General features: G+C 43.2%; 1 protein-coding gene across 1 annotated transcript in view; it reads right to left on the bottom strand.

Moving 5' to 3' along the window:
- Window positions 1-23,376, bottom strand: part of THSD7B (thrombospondin type 1 domain containing 7B) — a 271,160-nt gene that overhangs the window by 14,186 nt on the left and 233,598 nt on the right. Inside the window, exons 15-20 of the mRNA XM_009642486.1 lie at window positions 20,795-20,928; window positions 19,885-20,038; window positions 9,234-9,375; window positions 7,666-7,781; window positions 6,999-7,116; window positions 424-569 (exon numbers count right to left, since the gene is read on the bottom strand). Coding sequence (XP_009640781.1) covers window positions 424-569; window positions 6,999-7,116; window positions 7,666-7,781; window positions 9,234-9,375; window positions 19,885-20,038; window positions 20,795-20,928 — 810 coding nt within the window. The remainder of the gene's footprint in view (window positions 1-423; window positions 570-6,998; window positions 7,117-7,665; window positions 7,782-9,233; window positions 9,376-19,884; window positions 20,039-20,794; window positions 20,929-23,376) is intronic.

Below are 23,376 nucleotides of genomic sequence, written 5' to 3'. Positions count from 1 at the left end.
AAAAAAAAAAAAAAAAAAAAGAAAATAAAAAGATAAAAAAGAGTAAGCTCCCTTGAAATCTAGCGTATCTATTTTATTGTTAGATATATTATATATAATTAAATTATAGGTCACCATGACTATGCTCACTCAAGCACATTTACTCTGTAAATCATCTTCAATACCTCTATAAGCTGCCGGTACCAGAACTCCTATTGTTATAAATCACTGCCGATGGCTGGAAGATGAGGTGCAGAGGTTCACCACTCCTGAACTCCCCCTGCTTTCCTATGAATCTTACCAGCACCTTCAATGGCCACAGAGACGCCTCAGACCCATGAGCGGCAGCCTCCATCCGTCCTGTCATGCAATGATGATTTTTGCCGTTGACCCCGGCCGCGAGGAACCCGAGGAGCCCTCGGGGAGAGCTGGAGGAAGCCATACCTGGACCCTGCAGGGAGACCACGGGCCCAGCAGCCAGCTGTAGCAGGGCTTCACCGGGCAGCTCCTGTGCTGGGTGAGCTGCTCGGGGCAGGGTCTGCCCTCGCCCACTGCCCGCAGGACCACCGAGCGCCCACGCACCATCTGGCCTAGGCGAGGGGAGAAGACAGGACATGGTGAAGGACACCCGCAGGAAGAAAGGCAGGCGGATTTTGTGATTTATCAGCATTCCTAGCTCATTTTCCACCACTAAAAACTGTTAAAAAAAGCAATTAATTGGGAAGACTACTTGGGTATTATGGATGCAATTGTTAAGTCTAAGTGATGCCGTCACCGATATTTTCAAACACATTTTTTAAACACAGTTTTGTGTGTTTTCCAAATACATTATTTGTTTATGCAACACATTTAAATACTTGACTAAATCCTGACTATTAAATATGACAAGAAAATAATTCCTGTGGCAGCATAGTTTCTAATGTTACACATTCAATATGTTTCCAGAGATTTTTAACAAATGAAATTTTCTTTTTATGACCAATTACGTGCATCTAATTTGAAAACTGCAAACACACTAGTGGCTATTACCGTCCATAACCACTTCTGCCATTTCCATTAAAATCCTATTTATTATTGGTGAAAACTTCTTCAACCACTGAATGGAAAAAGCAATTATGTTACTACTTTTGAAATAATAAAACTGAATATATTCATTAAAGTTACAGCAATTCCATTTCCATCTCCTTTGCTGTCCATTTACTTCCAGGAATGTTTTCACTCAAAATGTTTCAATTAGAATCCCGGCTCCAATTAAAAAGAAAAGTGAGGGGAAAAAAAAAAAAAAAAAGCCCTTATGCAACGGGATGCAGAAGATAGTGCTGGGGATAAAATTTCTGTCTTGACTTTCAACAGGCATGGATTTGAGAGTTGGTTAAAAAAATAAAAAGTCTGGGTAATAAGGGCACACACCTACACGAGAGACGCGAGCCGTAATTGCTATCTCAGTGGAACGGAAAGCGGAGATGTGTGGCGGCGGAGCGCTCCCATTTGTATCGCAGCCATTCAGCTGCAATCGCGAGTAGAGGAGAGTCCGGGGGGGAAGCAAAACCCCCTGCGAAGCGCTATTCAGCCAGATCATTTATGCTATTTTTTGTATTATCCCAGCTATTTATGCTCGCATTTTTTAATTAACGGTCCTGCAGCTGGCTTTAAGGTACGTTGCTAATAACTGCTATCGTGACTGTCTACGGAGCAGGGTTTTCCAAAATGATTTTTGCATATAAAAATGAAAAGCAGACACGCCTGAAAAAGCTACCAATGGATACCTTAGCAAGCTCTCTTACCTTTACAATGCTATTCCCTTGCTCTGACCCATTGAATTCCATTTTTAAACCCATTTAAGCCAATTTTAAGACGACTTCTTTTTTCCTCTTCTACTCCCCTGGACCTGGGGAGTTTGTAACAGGAGTGATGATAAAAGCTCTGATCCACATGACTGTGCATTCAGCCATCACAGAATCAGACACATTAGGAGGCGGAAAAAATTCCTACCAGCTGAGAGGAAAGGAAAGGTAAGAAACTCCTGCGGTTCACAGGGGTCAGAGCAAGGGAAGAGAAGCCCCCCAGCGCGCTGCCGGCAAACCCCACGGCAGCCCTCCCCTGCCCAGCAGGCCAAAATCAGCTGCCTCTTCCTCTCCAGCAATGGACCAAATTTGGCAGATTCTCCTTAATTCTGAATGCTGCGGACTGTAAGCAATGGGCAAGGCTCTCTGGGAAACCGTGGAAATCCCCTGGCTGCGGGGTTTTTTGGGATGCCCTGGGGCAGGCGGCTCACCCTGGCCAGGGAGCTCTGCGGCCCCGCCAGGCACAGGCTCCCGAAACGGCAGCTACGGAAAAGGACACCTCCTCAGCTTAAAAGATCTGATTTCATTAGGAGGGACTTGAAAGCCTGAAGCATTCATCAAGCTATTTTAATTAAAGAAATAATTTCCCTTCGTACACTCTGTTTAACATCTTTCTAGCAAAACGTAAAGGGGAAGATCACTGAACAGAAAACACGACTTTCCTTTTAAGAGGAATTAACAACCCTTCTGTTTTTATTTACATTTCATTTTCCTATACTTGGTTATCCAAACCATCCAAACTCACTACATCACAATGGTCAACTCATTTAGCCTATTGCTTTCTTTTTATGCTGCGAATAAATCATCGAAAAAAGAAATTTCATTGAAATCTTTTAATCATTGCAGTCAGTTTCTTAAAGTTCTGGTTTTTTTTTCTCACTCCATAAACATTATCTAGGTGCCCAGTTACCACTCAAGTAACAGAAGAACTCCCCATTTTTACTTTTTAAATACCTTATCTTATGCTGCCTATGGGGAACAGAATCTCACTGCATCTGAAATTATTTTTCTTCCAATACAAACTCCAGAAGAGTCAAAGCAATCCTAGTTGTTTCTTTAATTTCCCAATGAATTTTTTTTAATTTCCCCATGAATTGGCCACATCTCTGTTTCTTCTGCTCTGCAGTGTCAAATGATACAAAAATTAAGACAGAAAGTGTGCTGAAAATTGAAAATAAGTATTTCTTCGTATCCTCAAATCTGTCACTAGTTTTGAAAAGAGGAAAAAAGAGGCTTAATGGGGGTCACTTAAAATCCTGTTTTGCATCAGCGGTTAAAATTTCATCTCAGAAACATAGGATCATATTTTCAAATCAGAAGAATAACATTTTTTTACCACAAAAATAAATCTTGCCATTCCTTGCATTTTATCCCCACAAAGCGATGCATTGCAGCTGAAACCAAGATGATTAAAAACCCTGCTAGAGTTCATCCCAGTCAAAATTACTGACACGTCCTTATCTGTTTGATGAGCGTGAGCAGAGCACATCAAACACAACCCTATCAAGCAACCGCAAGACCAGAGCAGGAATCAAGTTACTTAAATACAGCCCTGGAGGTCAGGTTAGGCCAAGTCACAAGCAAAGGGCACTGGTGATAAACGGGGCTTTTCATCTGCTTCCCACCTTGCCAGTCCCACCAGCAGGCACTGGGGCATCCACAGCTCTAGGAGAGGTTTTGGTGGCCCCTCTTCCAGCAATGCCTCCCAGCACCATCAGACTGGAGCTGAACGAGTTTGAGCAGCAAGAGAGAAAAAGTTGTAATGGTTTCTTCTTCAGATGGCAAAACCAAAAATGCTTTCCCAAACTGGTGATGAATCAGTGAAAAACATAACCACCAGGTTTTTCAGTCGTGCACGTCCTTGTCCCCCTCACTTCTGTCCCAAGGGTCAGCCTGGTGTTGGGGCGCACGTGTCTGCAACGCGCTACCGTCTCTTCTGGGCTCTGAGGACTGAGCAAGGCACGGCAGCGTGTTCAACCCTGGGTAAGTCCCATAATTTATCCGATGAAGTCAGCTTTATAAGTGGCAAAGCATGGGTTTAGGTGTTCCTATACTATTTAGCACTCCTGTTAGACAACCTGGGAGAAATCATGCAGGATTGGAAAACGTTTACGTAGAACAATTCAGCACCCTCGTGCATTCATTTGCCTTAACAAAGGAAATACAATTTGCTGGGGATTACCTGTACCAAACATCTTTCCAGTAACTTTGATTCAGGCCGTGGGAGCATCATCCATTAACGCAATACCATACGTCTTTTCATAGCGGTACAGCAACTTGTATATGGAACCCTAATATATAACCCACTGTCAGCCTAAAGCCCTAGCCAGCATCCCGAACAGATGCTGCCCAGAACTACAGCCGCAACCGGCAAAGATCAGTTACATGTCTCCGTAGGCTCAGCACAGGCAGGAAAGAGAGATCTGCTTTACTCATCATCATTTATAAAAATCAATATATTCGCCTTTGGCTGCTGTGTACCAGAACCGTATTAGCTGTCAGTGCCACATACACAGCAGCACCACTTCATGTTTAAATGCATTGTTCCATAAAATAAAACCTGAGCAAGAGAAAGGTGCCATCCATTAAAATGTATCACAGCCAACCATTACTGGAAGAGATGGACAGGACAAAAATGTTAGCAACAGTGCCTGAGTTAAGAAACACAAGAAAACGTAAATCCAGCAACACTCAATTTTGATCTGAATGATACTTAAATTCTGTTTTTCTTTGAAGTCGTTCAGGGTACTTCAGCAGGCCCTTCACACACTCTCCAAGAAAAGCCAGAAAAGCAGAATATTATTGCGAGCAGAGCCAGAAACGGTGTGTACAGCTGATTTGCTGTGAACTATTTGTGAGAACTGTGCATCTGAGTCCTACATTTTAGCTTTATCAAATAGTGGGCAATTACTTATTTGGCAAAGGGGAGCTGAATCAGTGTTTCCTACAGCTACTTCCCACAGCTCGTTTATTGTCATCTGTTGGTTTTCCCTAATTTGAGGCTTCATCCTATTCTCGCAAATGCCTGTGAGAAACTCATGATGATTTCGAAGGTATTGTAGTCTATGAACCTTCAGGTAGAAAACCCTTACTGTATTTATCTGTGAAGCACCACCTATAGATGAGTACATAATTAATGTCTTCTCTGATAATACCATCATCAAGCAGTATTTATAACCAACTGGAACTCAGTAAAGAAGCTGAAATGACAGCGTTTCTGCTGTTGGAACCACACAAAGGCCACGGCCGCAGGATGGGTGCCCAGGTCCCTCCATCATGGATGTTTGGTATCAGCATAGCTCCACGCTTGATGGGTGCTGCAGCAAAACTCAGATCAGGACTGGGGCTGCAGTAAAATAAATCGTGCGCTCAGAAGAACTTGGTTGCAACGTACTTCTGTTTCATTGACACTCCTGCTTTGGGATGAGATTCAGAAGACTCTTGGGTCCCTCCAAAGCTATTCAGATGACAGAAAAGGACTGAGCGAAACTTGGCTTCCTTATGACACAATTTTTAAGACTTTCCCAGCTGCTTAGCTCCTGTAGGTTCAGAAAACAGTATCTCCAGCTTCTAAATTGTACACGACTATGTCCTGAACCATACAAGCCAGCTCTCTAGCTAGCAGTAGAACAGAGTTATGATCTTTGAGGACCAGAAGATGACCCATAGACTGAGCTCAGCTTGGGCTTGACTGTGCGGTTCAAGTAGCCTTAATGAGGTTTGGCAGCTACAGCCAGGAGACTCCCAGGAAGAGCTGAGTTCTGCTTCGGCAGGGCACGGGTGTTTCCAGTTTTCCTCTGCAGAGGCCCAGCTCTGATTTAGGATGTGAAGTAACTGGTTGCTCCTTACATGCATTGGGAATCATCAGCTCTTTAACCAGTCTTTAGGATTTGCATAAGCATTTCAGGATCAGGAGCAGAATACAAAACATACCTTTACTTGAGTGCGCCCCTTTGCAGACTATGCAACGTAAGAGCTCAGGACAAAAAAATCCTCCAGGCATTATATAGGCCAAGCTGCTCCTTCAGCATGCTAAAAGCCATGAAGAAGTTACAACTTTTGCACACGTAGCTCTGTTTATTTTAGTAAGTGACTGAACACTCAAAAAAATAATTTAAGTCCATTCAGCAACATGAGCATTAACACTCCAATATGCATTTTGAAGGAAAAATAAAATTTGGAATTAATAGTATTCCTAGCGTGTTGTTGTTAAAACACTGTCTATGAATTATTCATTTCTGTTAAGAAAGCACTACTTTACAAAAGGGCTAAAAGCTCAGCAAAGAAAGAACACCACTAATCCAAATATTAAGCTTTTTCTGTAACATGCTTTGATCTCCGAAATCCATCTGAAGGAATCACTTTATGGAAGTTAAGAGCTTTTTTCTTTTTGACCTTAAGTGAATCTGATTCAAATATACATTATGGCTCTCAAATCTTAAAGACCATTAGCTGTACATCTAATGCACATCAGAAGCCTGGGAAATAATGTCACGAGCTTATTTTGAATAAAAGCTTCAACGCATTTCCTGACGTCAATACTCAAAGGGGTTTTTAAATCATATAAATTAAGAAAAAAAAGGTCCTAATCCTTTCACTTGTTGTATGCTGGTGAGCATTACCGGCTATAGAAAACCTCGCTGAAGTTACTGGAGTCACACAAGCATTAAGGGACCTGTGGATACAAGATGGAGACAGAGGCATATACTAAATGATAAAAATAGTCTTATTTTTTTTTCCTTCAATGGGATGTAATTATGTTACTAAAAGTAACTTCACCAGAGGATTGGTATTTAGTTATTTATCCATTTCTTAAGAATCCTGTAACTCTCCCCAGCTCTTCGACAGCTCTACATACTCCTCCTCTCTCTGGGGTTAATGTTTCCTATGGCTGAATTCTGAGAGTCTGAATTAATTAATAAAATAATCCCCCAGGCATCTGTCCACTTGGTTTCCTAAACTGCTTTTTTCACTTTTCAGTATTTTGTAAACAGCCTGCTTTGTTCAAAAATTCCAACACCTCAGGACCTTGAGAGTGTCCAAAATCACCTCCAAAGGGTTCAGAGCGGCTTGGGGCGATCCCGGCGCCCTCTACCCTTGCTCGGGGGCTGCTTCTGGGACTGGGGGGAAGCAGGGGGCGGGGGAAAGGGGGCAGGGGCTCAGGTGGGGACTCACCGCCGGCGCCACACGTGTGGGAGCACTGCGACCAGGCTGACCACGCCGAGAGCCGGCAGTCCACCGCGCACCCCACCACGCACCGACTGCTCGTCTGCAGGGGCTTCTCCAGGCGAAGCTGTGAGATGAGAAGGAAACACAGGTGTCAGCCTACCCAGGCCCCCCCGGCCACCTCCTACCATGGCTGGGCACCAACTCCAGAAACCGAAAATTGGCAGGGACTCCAGTGGGTTGCCAATGTTGTTGCTTGCAGGGACTTTTCTGAGGGTGCCACTGGTGAAAGCATTTTCAGTGTTGAAGCATTTCACGTCTATGAGTCCTTCAACGTTTGGGTCTTACTCTGAAAGGACAATCCCAAACTTCTAGTAGGGCACAATCTCGCTGGTGGCCAGCTTTGATTGAGCTATGGTGCAGGGTCTACAGCTGTGCCCCATGCCTGCTACTCCAACCCCAAAACCTCCCCTTTGAGTCAAGGAGTGAAACCACCCACTAACTCCCTGCGGATGCTTTGGTTGCCCAAAGCACCCAACTGCTGCGCTCCCAGCACCAGACACAACTTCTCCACCATCTATGGACAGTGTCTTGGCACGGATCAGCACGCACCGGCTTCCTAGAAACAAAATTAACCTCCGGGCGTTCCCTTGCCCCACACGCGTGCCATCCTCACCCGCTGGCATTGCTGCATGCTGACGATGGCCCCGTCACTGCGCTGGCAGCTCAGGAGACGCCGCCGCTCTCCCTGCCCACAGGCGGCATTGGCACCCAGCTGGCACCCACTCCAGCCTGCGGACACAAAGCAAAGGACGCCATGCAGCGGGTTGCAACCCACATTCGGTTTTCACATCTTTTCACTCAACACACGGGGTTACCTTCCCCAAACGCAGCGCCTCCCCATGCCAGGTCATCCCAAACGCAAGAACAACCCCCACAAAAGAAAGTTGCTCCTAAAACCGAGCAAGTCGTGGAGGAGAAGCTCCTTACTTTGCACTCAGCTATCCCCTTAACAAAACCAGTACCTCAGAGTGCACAGCAAACTGTTAAATGCTGATAAAGTGTATCAGTTCAGCCCAGCTGGCGCATTTACAAGACTGTATTGTCTGAAGTAAAATTTCACTTTGATAAAGCAGCTGGGGAAGTTTCTGAAGGGTAACTCTGGTTTAACGTATTTCTTGTCTCAAGGCAAAGCTTTCTGTTATTTAAAACCAAGCCCTAATACTCGTGAAATAAAAATGGCATTTCTAGTAGAAGAAAATTCGTGTCTTATTACTTGTCTGAAATTACGATGGTCAGGATACAACTAAACTAAAATAAGCCTTAAAACGCCATGTAAAATTAAAATAAAAAAGCGGGACACAACCAAAAAAAATTTCCCTACCCCACCAACAAATGGGACGCATACGAGAAGAAAACCTATTGCTTTGTGTCTTCCACATCTGATAAACATGAACACATAAATGTTCTGCATTTCTGAAATGTGATGATAAAAAAGGCATCGTCTTGCTGCCTCTGTGTTTCTAGGGCTTTTATTTCAAACAGGCTGAGTTTATATTCAGATATAACATTTTCTCCCGCTTTGTTCTCCCTTCCCACCAGCCCCCAAACTCCTCTTAGATCTCCTCTCTTCTCTCTCCCTTTCTCATTTATCCGAGCTGGTCAAAGCAAAAGCATTTTTTCCCCTTTTTTATTTATTTTTTGTTGTTGTTGTTGTTAGCTTGCTTGCAACAGATCTAATTGCTTCTAAGGTCCTAAATAATGCATTTGCTCTGAATATCCTATGCCCACCCATATAACCCGTATTTGCCTTCAAACCAGACTTTTGCTGGTAGTATTGGCTTCACCAGAATCACACTCTCTTAACTGGGATTTTGTAATTAATTCTGTTGATAACCCACCAAAAAGAAGAGATCCCACTTAACCCATTTTATTTCCAGTGTACCTGCAAGGACAACTTACATTAAAAATTGTGCATTTGTCCACTAAGTTGTGGACGAAAAAAAATAAATATGTAGGCATGTAATTAGCTTTAGTGAAATCAGTGATGTCTACACATAACTCTTTTGATGTCAAGGCTTTAACCAACACCACAGGCAAACATAACCAAAAACACAACAGGAGAAAGCTTTTAAGGAGCTGAATCTTTTATGCAAAGATATCTGGAAAAGCAGAACATCAGCTTAATATATGTTGTAATTGGTGTCTCCTCCTGCCAAGAGTATACTGGAAAGTTATACCTACCTGTTAGATTGTATTGATACTGGAAGCAATTTTGGTTAAGAATACATGGCTTCATTTGTGAGTCTTCAGGGCAGGGCTTTGCATTGACAGAAGACCTTAGCACTTGTCGAGTTCGGGTTTGCATAATATTCGGATCACACACCTATATGCAAAAGTGATGGACAGTACAAGAGACCCTAGTAAATCATACAGACAGACACTGACAGCCTGGGGTTCTCACATGCACATCCGCAGCCATACCGAGGTACGACGTAATCACGCTTCTGTTCTGAAGATATTTAAAAGCATATGAAGGAAAAGAAATGCAGTTCAAAGGTAAGAATCCAATATGACTAAAAGTCACCTTTTGTCCACCCTGACTTGGCTTTTTTAGGCACTCCTATACTATCTATTTACACAACCTTTTGTAAGGATCCTTGGGGACAGTGGGATAAAGACCGTGCCATTTCGCTGTGCTCTACTCTCCACCTCTTCCCAAGCCTTCTAGTAAAATGCCATAGCACTGGACAACGGGACATGATTTCTGGCACAATTAATGCATTTTTAAGTAATAACTGACATTACAGCAAAACTTTCGTTTCTAGGAAGGATGTTTGTAATTGCAGATCCGTTATGATGCTGACAAGAAGACAGAGTGACTTTTCAAAGTCTGCGATACAAACACCGACGTTGGCCTAGAAATCAGGATTTGCTTGTTTACATTTTCATGTGAATATGAACCAACTGAGGCTGGTTTTCATTTGTGTTTGCACATCACAGGCATGAACATTGGTTGGTTCTAGCAGTCCCCCATCCTCACTCTCTTGCACTGTTTTGCTTTCCATTTCAGCTGCAGACTTAGCGATAGTGACAAAACATTTTCTGCCTTGCAGGAAACATCCCCTTTACGTAGAGGAAAGCATCTGCTCATCCCCACAAATCCCCTCCCGCAGCCTCCTGCTTACCCCTCCTCTGCAGAGAGCTCTGCTCTTTGGACGTCACACGGCGGTGTCACCCAGCCAAGCATTTCTTATGTTTTTCCCTTGGTTTACTGAATTCGGGGACGTAGCATAAGCACTGGCTGGGCCACAGGGAACACGGTGTCGCTGCTGGTGTCCCCAGCCCGGCTGTCCCACCCACGTCTCGTGCCAAGGGGAACTATTTCAGGAGGAAGGAATCACAGCGCCAAAGATTAAACACCTGTGCCACCGGGCAAGGCTATTTGGTGATGAAGGGCACTAAGGATTGCTGCTTTGTCTCACTGAATGAAATCACAAGGAAAAGCCTAATCAAGCTTATTCGGAAGGCAGGGTGAGTACGGCTGCAAGGCTGGGGCAGAAAAGCAGCCCCAAGGGTAGGGGCTCCAACCCGCTGAAACTCAGCAGAGTTTTCCTGGAATCCAGTACAGCGGGAATGGGTGCACGGAAGCGGTGGAAGCAAACCTAATGGAAATAAATCCCTATTAAAGGTATTCACAGCCATTTACTGAACAAGATGACCTATTTAATTCCTAACAGTCTCTCATTAGGACTAAAGATTGCTCAGGAATAGCAAAGAAAACCAAAAAACCAATGCACATAGAAATAAATTTTCATAAATGCTTGGGAATTTAAAACATGATTTTTCTACAGAGTACTTTAATTACAAATAATAACTAACAGTGTAAATCCACAGGCTTATTATCATACAACAAACTGCCTGCAAACACTGAACCCTGCACGGGTGAAAGTATGGATAATTCCTGTATTGTGAATATTAAAGAGAAAAGTAATGGCACCGCAGCATAAATCTAGATCTCAGACTGCTGTAAACTGGATAGGTTGCACAGATGATAGCATAACTAAACAGAATAAATATCAGGGCAAATAGGAAAAAAGTCTGGTCTGGCCTTAAAATACATTGTCAGATCCTATTTTCCCTGTGCTTACACTAAGTGAAGGAAATTCTATTACGTTCTTATTGCTGACACACATCTTGTCAAATCATTTTAAATTATAATCTTATTTGAATATCCATGGTCATCTAAAATAACCTTTTGCTCTTAATTATCTGAAAATTAAACCTATGCTAAGTGTTTATCAATACTTTACTGCCTTTTCCACAACTAATCTGATTGTTCATCCTCACAACTAACATTGATAACTTAAATGATTCGCCAGTAAAACAAAACAAATGAAACAAACAAACAAAAACAATCAAAGAAGGTATCTCGGTAACTACTCCTAATTAATGCTTCTCTGCGTTATGTTACCAAAGGGAAAAAAAAAAATCAATGAATGCTGTGAAAGAAGTTAAGTCGATGCCATCTCAGAAATACTTGCTTTTGCTCCCTTCAAAATGAGAACCTGCAGATGGAAAATATGCGTCATTTGTAGATAAGTAACTTCTTTTAATAAAATAGTATTTTTCCCCCCATCTAGCGTGCGCCCCGCTGCGCTCGATTACTGGGCACTGACCCAGCTCAGCGCTGCACAGGCGGGCCTACATCTGCCCAGATTTCCTGGCGAGCAGGACCACTCTGCCCCTCAGATGTCCTCCTGGTGGCTAGCAGACCAGCTTAACAGCCGTGACTCAACCAGGTCAAAGTCTATCTTGTGTTTGCCAGAGCCCAAATAAGCGACCGCTTTACTGCAGCTCTGAGGCTGGCGTTCTCACCGTGCCGACGAGCCATGTTGTTCGGAGGCCAGAGCCGATGCGATAAGCTCCCCACTTTTACTAGTTTTGAATAATAAAGAATCTCTGTAGGAAAAGTGTTCATTTCATCAAGCTGAGTACACGGGCAACATGCAAAAATTCAAAGTCGGCAAACTGTAACTAATATCCTGTAATATTATTTGTTGAATTTCTCTTTACGTCAATTGAGAAGTCAATTTAGTTTTATAATTGATTTTCTGGCCTTACTCTTTCAAGTTAACTATGTAAAAATTGAGCCAAATATACATGGAACTGAATAAGCGGCAGGAGGGAATGACTTGCAAAGAAAAAGATGAAAGCTGGGATTTTCAAAGGAGCAAGACTGGGCTGAGTATTCAGCTACCCTGGAATCTCAATGGGCTTGGGTGCACAACTCCTGCAGGACCCCTCCAAAATCCTGGCTGGAAAAATTAAATATTTACGACGTGGCAAAGGTTGAGAAATGGTTTGGCAGACTCAAAGTCATTAAGGGATGACAACGGTAAGAGTTAAAGAGGAGGGATTGTTTCTAGGGGGGAGATGCTGAGGGTATTAACAAGCAATAACGGAGAGAAGTGTGTAAGCTGCATAGCAGGAGGGAGATATTGTGTCACCATTGCCACCATTGCCATCACTACCAATGGTACGTATCTAGTCCTGAATTTGGATCTTAAAAATTCCTGAGAGGAAAACCAATCGCCATCAATGGCAAACGACATTTTTAGGAGGTAGGACAGAAGCAGCAGTCAGTAGTATTATAGAAAAGGCAGCAAAATAAAGAAATATTACTTAAGTAATTAAGGTAACAATTATCACAGAATGAATTAAGATTTGGGCAAGATTACAGAAGGGGTTGATTCTGAATGTTCTCACAAACGAAGAAAATGACAAAACCAACTTGACTGTTCAAACACTTTTCCATATGAAACAGTGAAGGTGCCATTCAGACACATGGATCAAGACTAGATCTGCTCTACCCCACGAGGCATCCGAGTTTCTTATCACAAGCACATATGCGTCTACAATTTTGGAGGCTTTAAATAAATAAACCCCACTGTGATTCAGCAATCCTTTACTGAGTATCTTCATTTACAACTCCTCTCTTCCCACTAAGTGGATGCTATACTTTCAAAGACATTATTTTACTTCCTGCTGTTCTATTAATAACAACTACTTTCACTGATCATAGATTAAGCTTTTTTTTAATTATTTTTACATTAAGTCAGCCATTACCTCCTGTGAGGTAGTAACAACCGGCTTGTGCTCAGCATCAGCCAACACTTCTTCTACAGTGGAAGCGCAAGGAAAGAGGAAAAGATGCGGCCAACAACACTGCTAAGGGAAAGGCTGGTACATACAACGGAAGCATTCAGCAGTGGGAGTTTAACATTGACTTCTATTTTTTGAGGTCATCTCCTTATGGTCATGCTACTTATTTTTATGCCTGTGGTTATAAATCCTGTGACTAGTTTCCATAGTTGGGAAATCTGGTATGTAACGATGGGATAGAACTGGGCGTAACAGCAAATCTCCTTACGCAGAAATTGAAAGCCAAGGTGATAGACTTAGATTGCAATGATTTATTAAGGTAGATTTAGGCAGTGTCAAAGCCAGGTGATGGTTGAACTGAGCACACTGCAGAACCCCATGCAGGTGCTGAAGCTCTCCACGCGCACAGAGCTTGCTGATCTGTGCCGAGGTCCAGATCAAGGAACTCTTGCCCAGACCTCATGTAGAGGAAAGCAAAGAAAAGAAGGTGGGATGAAATTCATCTTCTCACCTGGGTCTCAGCTCTAGGGACGTCTCCAGCAAACTGCAATGAGAACAACTCTGGAGACTCAGGCACCTTCACCTGATCTTTCCAAGAAACTAAGACTTTGCCAGAGGGCTGTTGCTACCAGGAAGGACAAGGAATTCTTGCTGCAGCCTGGGGACCATCAGAGTTTAGTACCTGCTCAGCAAGTGGAAAACCTCTGTCCAATTTTTGCTTCTATTCTGGACAAGTGAAACCCACTTCCAACACCACCCAGGCTAGAAATAGATGAAAGATGTATGGATCAGAGAAGGACGATGACTATGGGTGCCAGTTGGCCATAAATATGAGAGGAAACAAGTCCTAAGAAATGAAGGTAGCTGTGGTGCATGGAGATAGAAGGTCAGAGGCCTGGAGAACTCTGCGCACCTTCAAGGTCAGGTGCCGACTCAGTTTGGCAGTTAAGTTTTACAGACTATGTGGTTTGTTGGATTTAGTCCAGATTCCTTCTTGATGACTGTAAGCAACAGGGTGTATAATTCAGGCATGTGCTTCCTTTAGTACCGATGATAGGAACAGAATTAATTTCTGGTTGGAAATAATAATGGGGACTTAACTCAGGTCGCACATGAATAGCCTACAGCAAGAGGACCTCATACACAGACAGACACAGTTAAGTTTCTTTACATGTACAACTGCACTGCCTCAGCCTACTTCATTATCTTTTTTTATGAAGTGTGAAAATGTTGAGCTAGAGCCAGGGATCTATAGGCCAGATTATATAAACCACTACAGAGACCATAATATTTTGAAGCATTGAGAGGTATGCAAAATGTTAAGGTAAGAATGAATCTGTGGTTTTCCCAAAGGACCATTTAGAAACTATAAAAGCCATCAACTTGATTCTATGGAGGAATTCTCGGCACTATTAACTACTGCATTTTTGGGGGATTTCTTTTAGCCAATCACGTTTTTCCACCATGTCACTATTTTTAACTAACATAAAAAGTGAGGGACACAAACGCTCACAAAGGATGCATCCAGCCTCTCTGCTCCAGACAATAACAGACAAAGCACCGAAAGTTTGCTCTGGAAGAGAAGGATATTAAATAAAGTAAAACTGCCAGGTTACGAGTGCTAAGTTCCAGAGTAAGAGCTGTTAACACACCACACATTAAGATGTATTTTGAAAGCCGTCCCTTGATCTAGGCTTTCATATGCATCATAATTGTACAGCACAAAGGTTGCAACCCATTCGAGAGCCCTTTAAGCTGTTTAATTTATCAAACGGCTTGTATAATGCATACTGCACTTTAAATAGCTGGCCACATTATATTTAACTGGCTATTCATAAGGAAACCTATAGCCTCAAACTAAGGTAAATGCATTGGCAGCAACAGGATTTGACTATTTTTAACAGTGCAATGAACCATTATACTGTTCATGCCGATGTGGATGTTTTGTAACAATTTAACAAGCCATTTACAATAACACGAGCAGTCCTTTAAAATGAAAAGCATTTGCATAAATTTTCTTTTTGAGATGCATCTATGTTCTGAAACCTTTTCTGCCTCCATATATAACCATTACTTTTAAAAAAATGATTGTTAATAAGGATGAGTAAAAATAAAACAATGAATCTAAAAAAATACAGCAGGTACCCACTTTTTGATAAAGCCATACAAAAAAACCCAATCCAGTCCCAGCTAAGCATGATGAGCAGTGTACGTTCTTCCAGAAAAGCCCTGGACCAGCATAATTCTCGTGCTTGACCTGAATAAATTATCTCTTGGGCTAGAAATACAACTCTGTGCAAGCTTCATTCTTCAGTCCAGCCTCCATACTGCAGGTCCTCTGCCAAACCTACATATAAAGGTACCAGTCGTGATGAAGACTTCAATGAGTCCCAACGTCTACACAAGTCCACAACGTCTCTTCCAGTTGGCTTGGGAGGGAAAGCGTTTCCAAACCATAATGACTCCGACTCGCATCTATGACTAAAGTCACTGCAAAACCTGAGGGTCAGCTGTATTGCCGGGTGCTACTTTTAATACTGTCAAGTTATTGCAATATTACAACACACACACATCCTGCAAATTCAAGAGAATAACTACTCAATTGTCACAAGTCCTGAGCGTTGTACATCGCTATTGATCCATGAGGAAAATTCTCGCTGAAACAGAGACAGCTGTTCTCACTCACCAGACATGTAACCTCCTATAATTAACTAATTTCAGACCTCTTAGAATTAGCTGCTAGAAATGCCAACAGCTGAGGCAAACAAGGAGGCCACTCCGATCGGCTACGGGGGCTGCGACAGCTATCCGCACGGCAGCAGAGAGCTAACAAAATAAATTTGAGGTAATTATTTCAGGGACTTGCAGCACAACTCGCATATTAACTCTTTTTAAGAATGCTTTGATGAATTCAATTGAAGTCAATTAATTACATTTCCAAGTCAGATGAATACAAAGTCGAGACACCGCAGGTAGTGCATGTTATTCGATCACTGAATATGTAACAGAGATGATAGGATTTCTGCTCCCAGATTGTTTAGCTGGGTCTTTGAGCAATCAAGTGATGATGTCTGACTGAACACGCTATTGTCGCTGGAACGAATGCAAAATCTCTGAAGCAAAATGCAAGTCAATCTAATTTGCTCATGATTTTTTTTCTAACTACCAAGCTTCAAACTGTTATTTCAAATGGCTTTAAAGCCCTGATATTTAAGTTATGTGGATGTTACTTAGTGACAAAGAAGAAAACTTTATGAGCCAAAAAATAGTCTTCAATCAGAGGGAAAACCATTTTGAATCTACTTCTCGCAACAGAGAATGTGAGAATAATAGGGAAGCTTTAAATCAGTAATTATGAGTTTCTTGAATCCAGTAAAGAGATAAAACCTCAAAAGTAACCTCGAAGTATTACATTTCAGACAGCTGCATTTCTGGGTCATGGCAAAGTGCCATAGAGGAGACATTAAAATTTAGCTTTGTGTAGCAGTGTTAAATAGCACTATAACCAAGATGCAAAAATTGCAATTTGCTTGGCAAACAAACATAAAAGAATTGGGGGAGCATCTGAAATGACAAAAGACCACCCTAGAAAGACAAATATTTAAAAGCAAAAGGGAAATGCAGCCAAAAAAGGCAGAACACATACAATGTTTTAGCAGGAAGAAGTATTGAAGAAAACACTTTCTAGTGACAAAGCAGTTGCCACCTTTATGACTCATTGATTTCAACATGATTCAAGATCATTTACTATCCCAAAAGTGGAAAATTCACATGGGAAGAGTATTGCTACAAGATAAAACTAAGTAATACCCTGGAAAGTATCCAGAGTTCAATGACATATTGACAAAAGGTAAACTGGATAATCTAAAAGGCCTTTTTATATTCAGCTGATAAGAGTTAGTTATTCTGCTATCAGGATAAATTTATTATCAGGACTATAAAATATGAGCAGAACACCAGAGCGAATGGAAAAGAATTCTCACCTGACCAAAATCTTAGCTAAGTATCTCAAATCAAGGAGCTACTCAGGCAAAGATGAGGCTGAAATTGTGGTTGCTCATTTCTTACAAACTAGAATTTCTCAAGTTTCATAAATCCTCTTTATCTCCAGCAAGCCAAATGTGACCAGTGATACAGGAAGATTTCCCAGAATGCTCTTTGACAGCTGCCTCACAAGAGTGCTATGACTAAAAAAGTGCCAACTACTTTCATACAAATTGTAAATGTACTTGAAAAAGCGCAACCAGGATGTACGGTTTTGATTTTTCATTTCAGTATGATGTGGTCCTTCAAATTTTTTTGATTACTTGGGGAAGAGAAAGGAGCCGCGCTTAGAAAATGGATTTTTGGTGAATATTCAAAAAGCATTTTATACATCCTCAGAAGACAGGCATTTACTTCCAGTTTGGCATGAATCAAAACCCATGCATGACTATACCTGCTATTGAGCAAAATTCCCTCAAAACCAATTAAATAGACAGTCCTAATAGACGGTCCTAATGAGCAAGAGGTTCTACGCATGCAAACTTACTGATACGGTTTTCTGGGCTCTGTGAGAAGACACATCAAGCAGACCGGAGGCACAACAGGTCTGACCGAAAGGCTTAAGAAGAGACTCGGCTCCAGATGCAGACTCCTATATCTGGGTGTCTACATGTAGGCCCTCCATGCAAGGTCCAGACCCAAGCTCTCACTTGCAGCCAGTGGAGCTACTCAACTGACCACACGTAGCTCTTCCCTTAAAGACGAAACAGGATCCTCCGTAGGCTCCATTGCTTTTTTAACTCCACTGACCATGTCCACCAGCTTGTGGCCATTCTCAGTGACCACGGAGGGTTGCATTAATTATCCTGGTGCTGACAACGCCTCACTCCTGGCCACTACGTTTCCCTCGATCCCTCATCCTCCCTTTTCCCTCATCACTGGCATCCCCACACATACCGAAGACACACCACTATCACGGTACAGCCGTTCTGCACTTAGAGCAAGCCCAGTGCTTGCCTCAGAGATGTTAAGCGTGTGCAGCCTGGGAGGGACCGTGCTGTGTGGTCCTTTCTCCAAACCAAAGGAACATGAATAGCCTGAGTAACTGTAAAAGGGACACAGCACTGCCGTAAACTCTTCAAAGGGAGGGTTTTATATGTCCATAAAACTTCAAGCTGTTTATTGCCTCGTATCTGGACAGAACTATTTAAACACATGCTCCATCCGCACAGTCATCTCGGTTTCACAACAAAGCATTGCAGAACAGCTTGAGAAAACATATTGTTCAGTTAATTGCATTGGCATGCAGGTGCCCTCACATTTACAAATTAACATCTATCATGGCAAAAGGATGTACAAGGAGAAGCAGGGACTGTGGCACTCAGCCCTGCGACTGCCAAGAGCTATGCTGCCTGATGGAGTGCAGCCCACGAGCTCTGGGCATCCCTTTCCTGCTTCTGTGGGCTACAGAGACTTTGTCATTGCCAAAAAGGCAAAAATTCAGGGGGTCTTAAGGATACCAGGGTGCTTACAGCTTCAGGCAGTCCTTTGCCACTGACTGACTGCCACCAAGGCACCTGAAAAACACCCAGTGGCCTTGAGAATCTCCGCATTAGTTTACTGCATGCTAAAATGAAGAAAATCTATCTCTCTCCAAAGAAAGTCAATGGCAAAGAAACAGCCCAACCACAGTGGGACTTTGAAAGGTATCCAAGCATCTGTATCGGTTGCAGGAGTGTTATACTTCATCAAAGCTGTGCTGCTCAGGAGGAGGCGAATGCAGGAAATGAAACACAAGATTTTATTTGACATGTTCTTACCAAGCATATTGATACGCTACACAAAATATTATGGAAGGAAATTACCTGTGTCAGCAGTAGTATAAATACCTGTCCAATAACCACTCAGACTTTTGATAATGGCCCTGTTAACATAGGGGCAATGAATATATGTTTGTCGCTTAAATACATCACGCAAGTCTATTACAAAACCCCTGAGATTAAACCTGGCACCTATTTCAGCACCGATCAGAGAGAAACAATGGGTTTGAAATTACATGCTTTGAGGCCAGAGAGTTTTCACAAGACAGAATCTGCAGCTTCTTTCCATCTTGCCCACTTAGGAAAACACGGAGCACTTGGCGGTGGCTTGAATCCTCGCATAATTCACAAAGCTGTGAGTATTTTGTGACGTGACAAATTGCTCAGGCATCTCGCTGCCATGCCCTTCTGTCGCTGTTGCCTCAAATCTTCCCTCAAGGTTTTGAGGAGGAGAAATGGTGTCTGTTGCGAAGGGAGAGCTGTCATTCCCTCGGGTCTGGGACCTGTCCAGAGGAGTGCCACCACGCCGGCTTACCAGCAGGTTGTTATGGCAGTTGTACATCACTCACAGAGCTCTCCCCGGCAAATATTCCCTAACCCAGACAGCCCTTACGGCAGCGAGAATACTGGTCCCTTCCCCTGCTGTACTTGTGTGGGTCCCCTCCTGTAGACCAAGTGGGAGGATGAGCGGAATCAACTGTCACAGTAATACCCATGTGTTTTACTAACTGATTTTCTACAGTTCAGGCTCTGTAGAAATACATAAATCTCCGGTTTCAGCCATGCTGGCAGGATCCATTAAGCCTGACTTCCCTCAGAAAATGATTTACTTTCTTAGAAAACAACTATCTAATGAAATGGCTGAAGGACAGAGAAGACCGACGCGTGAGGAACGCTGACACAGAGACAAAAGCGGGGGCACCTACCTGCGGACACTTGCTCCACTGTCCCCAGTCAGACACTGCACACTCACTGGGGCAGTACAAGCTACACTTCTGCATTGTCTCTGGGATTTCAGCCTGGTTGCACAGCGCGTTGGGCACAGCCTCCCCTCCGTGGTCCTCAGCAGCACTCACACACCTACACAGAAGACAGAGGTTTTCGTTAGAGGATCATCAGTGTACTGCAGAAGTGATGAGTATCAACAGGTCCGCTCGACTCCATATAGGAGTCCATACAGGACACTACATGCAACACAATAGCTATATGAAGCACGGATGGTCAAAACGTAGAATTAATCATGTTAATGCAAATCAAAACCAGCTACACGCACGGCATGCTTTCGTAACTCACAGATTTCAATAACTACTTTCAATAAGCATTTCAAACTCCACACGGGGGGATTTTAACTTTGATCAGCTGACGGCTGAGCGAACGGAAAATGACAACCAGCAAGAACAAACCTCGTGCTCCTGCTAGTAACACCCAGACATTTGGAAATAACTCAGCGTTTCCCCGTGTCTGGGGAATGAATACTCACTAATAACAAGCGCCACGCCGGTGCGTGCGGTGCCATTACTTGGGGAAAATGTTAGCAAATCAGAGTATGGAGGCTTTGCACCTCAGGGGGCTTTATGTACATATGGCATTTAGGTTGAAGAATTCTAATTTAAACATCCTGCCTTCTTCCTGAAAGATGTCTTGATCCTAACACAAGGCTGCATCCCTGAGATGCTTTTCCTGTGCACCACCGCAAAAAAATGCATGTTGCTTTTCATTTGAAATACACTGGACTCAGCGGCATACCCATGCTCAGATGGCCAGATATTTCAGCTTTATGCAAGTACGTATCAGCTGGTTTTAATCTGGAATACCTGTGCTTTTGTCTTCACGTACCTGACTTTCCTCGTTTGTATTCCTTCTCCACAGTGGAGGGAATTTTGTTTGCTGTTGATTTTGCACGGAGACCACGGCTCTACTACCCAAGAATACTGATTGCACTCGGTGTAGCATGGGACCGCCTCGTACACCTGCCAGGAGAAAGAATCAAAACTGCTCATTTGAACTATCCAGGTTAGCATCTCTGCGGAAACGCCTCAGCCAAACCCAGGGAAGAGTACACTGAAAAATATCCCGGCTTGTGCTCCTTATGCTGAGGGTGTTGTAATGGCTTTAAGTTCATTTATTCATTATTGACTTGCCAAGGGATTTTTAAGTATATAATAAACAGCAGTATGCACGCAGCATCCTAGGAAACAGGATAAATAACAGCTATTTCCTGCAGCCAGAAGAGGAACTCCATTACAATTTCATTCGCTCAGGCTGCTCTCGCTATAATCTATCACACGTCATGCCCCAGGAACGCATGCGCTGCACCCTTTTGTGTTTCAGAAGGTACAAACTTAAAATCAGCGCTCATTTACCTTTGCTTCTAACATATCCTTGTAAGCCGTTTACCATAAAAGACTGAGATTTCATGTGTCCTATACATTTTATTTTTATGCACAAGAACTATAAATGCTTTTTTCCCTGCAAGTGACTTATTTCTAATGCACATCCTAATCAAACATGACCATGTATTCACCTGAACTGTGGCATCTACATAGAGAGAAAAATACAGCCAAAAGCTTGATAAGCATTTTTAAAAGGTGCTGGATATTCAGGTTGTTAGAAGCAGCACACTGAGATATAGTATTTTAGAGGATTTTTAGGTTTAAACAAATGGATACATCAACAGTTCTATTACAGTAATGAATACAAGTTATTTATTTTCAATCCAGTTTGTCTGCAGAAGCTGATTTGAAGATATAGTGTCCTCAGCTGCTTTGTATGAAGCACAGCACGCTGCCCCGAAAACATACAGCACACCTAAAATTTCTTCAAGCACACCCCAAAATCTCCTTGGCCTTGCTGCAGTGGAGCCGTTTGGTTCTCACCATTAAAATAACTAAATCAATAGCCTCCCTCCCAACCCTCCCCCCCCCAAAAAAATTCAGCCACGTGTTTAATAATTTTCAGCCACGTGTTTAATAATGTATAGCTTTGTTTTAAATTAGCAGATTACGACTACGCATGTTGTGGCCACAATAAAGAAACCTTATTTGCAACATTTTGGAGGTGGGGGGGCAGGGAGATTGAGATACCAGTTAGAAAACAAAACTGGTGCCCATCAGAAAATTACCTTCACATTGAACAAAAAGGAGGTAACTTGCTAAAGAAAACCCCTCAGGAACAGCAAATGTCGGAAACTAATTTTAACAGTGGGTCTTTTATAAACAGTGTGCATAGATTTAGCTGAGAGAAGAAAGAGAGGCTAAAAAGTGCAAAATGAGTGAAGGAGAAAAAAAAAGGGAGAGAGGGCAACAGAAGTTGGGACCGGTGGGGGCAAGCATGGCATGAACCAGGCAGCGCTCCACGTTTCGTGCAGGGGAAGGGAAAGGCAGGGAACGAGGAGGGCAAAGGCAGTAGCACCATCAGTACGGGTTTTCCTACATTAATCTTAAGCACAAATCCTTTTTCACAGTCTGGGCACAACTAACACGAGGGAACGTGCAAAATTCATTTCGACTGCTACGGCCAAGCTGGAAGAGGGGCAGCGACGGCGTTCGGCACGACAAGCTTCTTGCACAAGTGAGCGAGGTCACCCCGCAGCCTTTTGGGGAGCGCAGGCGGTGTGCGATGTTCCCAGCTTTTGCTGGGCCGGCACCAAGGTCTTTAAAAGGTCGCAGCGCACTGCAGTCACTTGAGATGGGCCAATGATTTCCACACGCTGGGACGGTGGTATTTCACCTAAGTACATGATGCATAGGTACCTATGTATTGTATAAAGCCCGTACTGGGGCTAAGTTTCCTAGGCTTAGCAAGCGGCACCAGAAGAGCCCCTAATGAGCTGTGCAGCCCTGCTCGTTAACATTAGCTGATGTACACAGAGCAAAGAGAGCAAGTACCCATGGAGTGGGACCTGTGCTCAGCGCCAGCTCCAGCACCGAGCCCGGCACGACACCACCGTCCTGCCCCGGCCAACCTTGAGAGGGTTACTGACTCCCGCTGCCGTTTCCCTGCGCACGCCAGGAAGAATAACAATAACAATCCCTCCTTAGGCACTGTGAAGCCTTCAGGTTCCCCAGGGACAGCTGGGAGATGGATGTACAGACAGAGAGTATGTATTAGTTTCCCTGCTCCACAGAGGGGAAGAAAAAAAAACAAACCCATGCTCTGGCTATGTTGTCTGACAAAACATAACTGCTGTCTGCAGGAGACGATCAGTTGAAGAGGGAAACGTGTGCTTTAGGCGGGATCAGAGTTTCCCTCATTGCAGAGGGGAGGCAAAACCCAGAGGGGGTGAAGCATCAAACTTCCCAAGAGCTGACTGCCCCCCCCAGCCCAGGGAGGAGACGTCTCCCTGGGCACTGTTAAGGGAGGTAAAACTTATTTATTAGTAAGTTTATTAAGAGCTGGTGGGTGCCCATTCCTGCCCT

The sequence above is a fragment of the Egretta garzetta genome, unplaced genomic scaffold, assembly GCF_000687185.1.
Source record: "Egretta garzetta isolate BGI_Z169 unplaced genomic scaffold, ASM68718v1 scaffold197, whole genome shotgun sequence".
In the NCBI taxonomy this organism is placed as follows: domain Eukaryota; kingdom Metazoa; phylum Chordata; class Aves; order Pelecaniformes; family Ardeidae; genus Egretta; species Egretta garzetta.
This window is presented reverse-complemented; position numbering and strand designations above follow the sequence as displayed.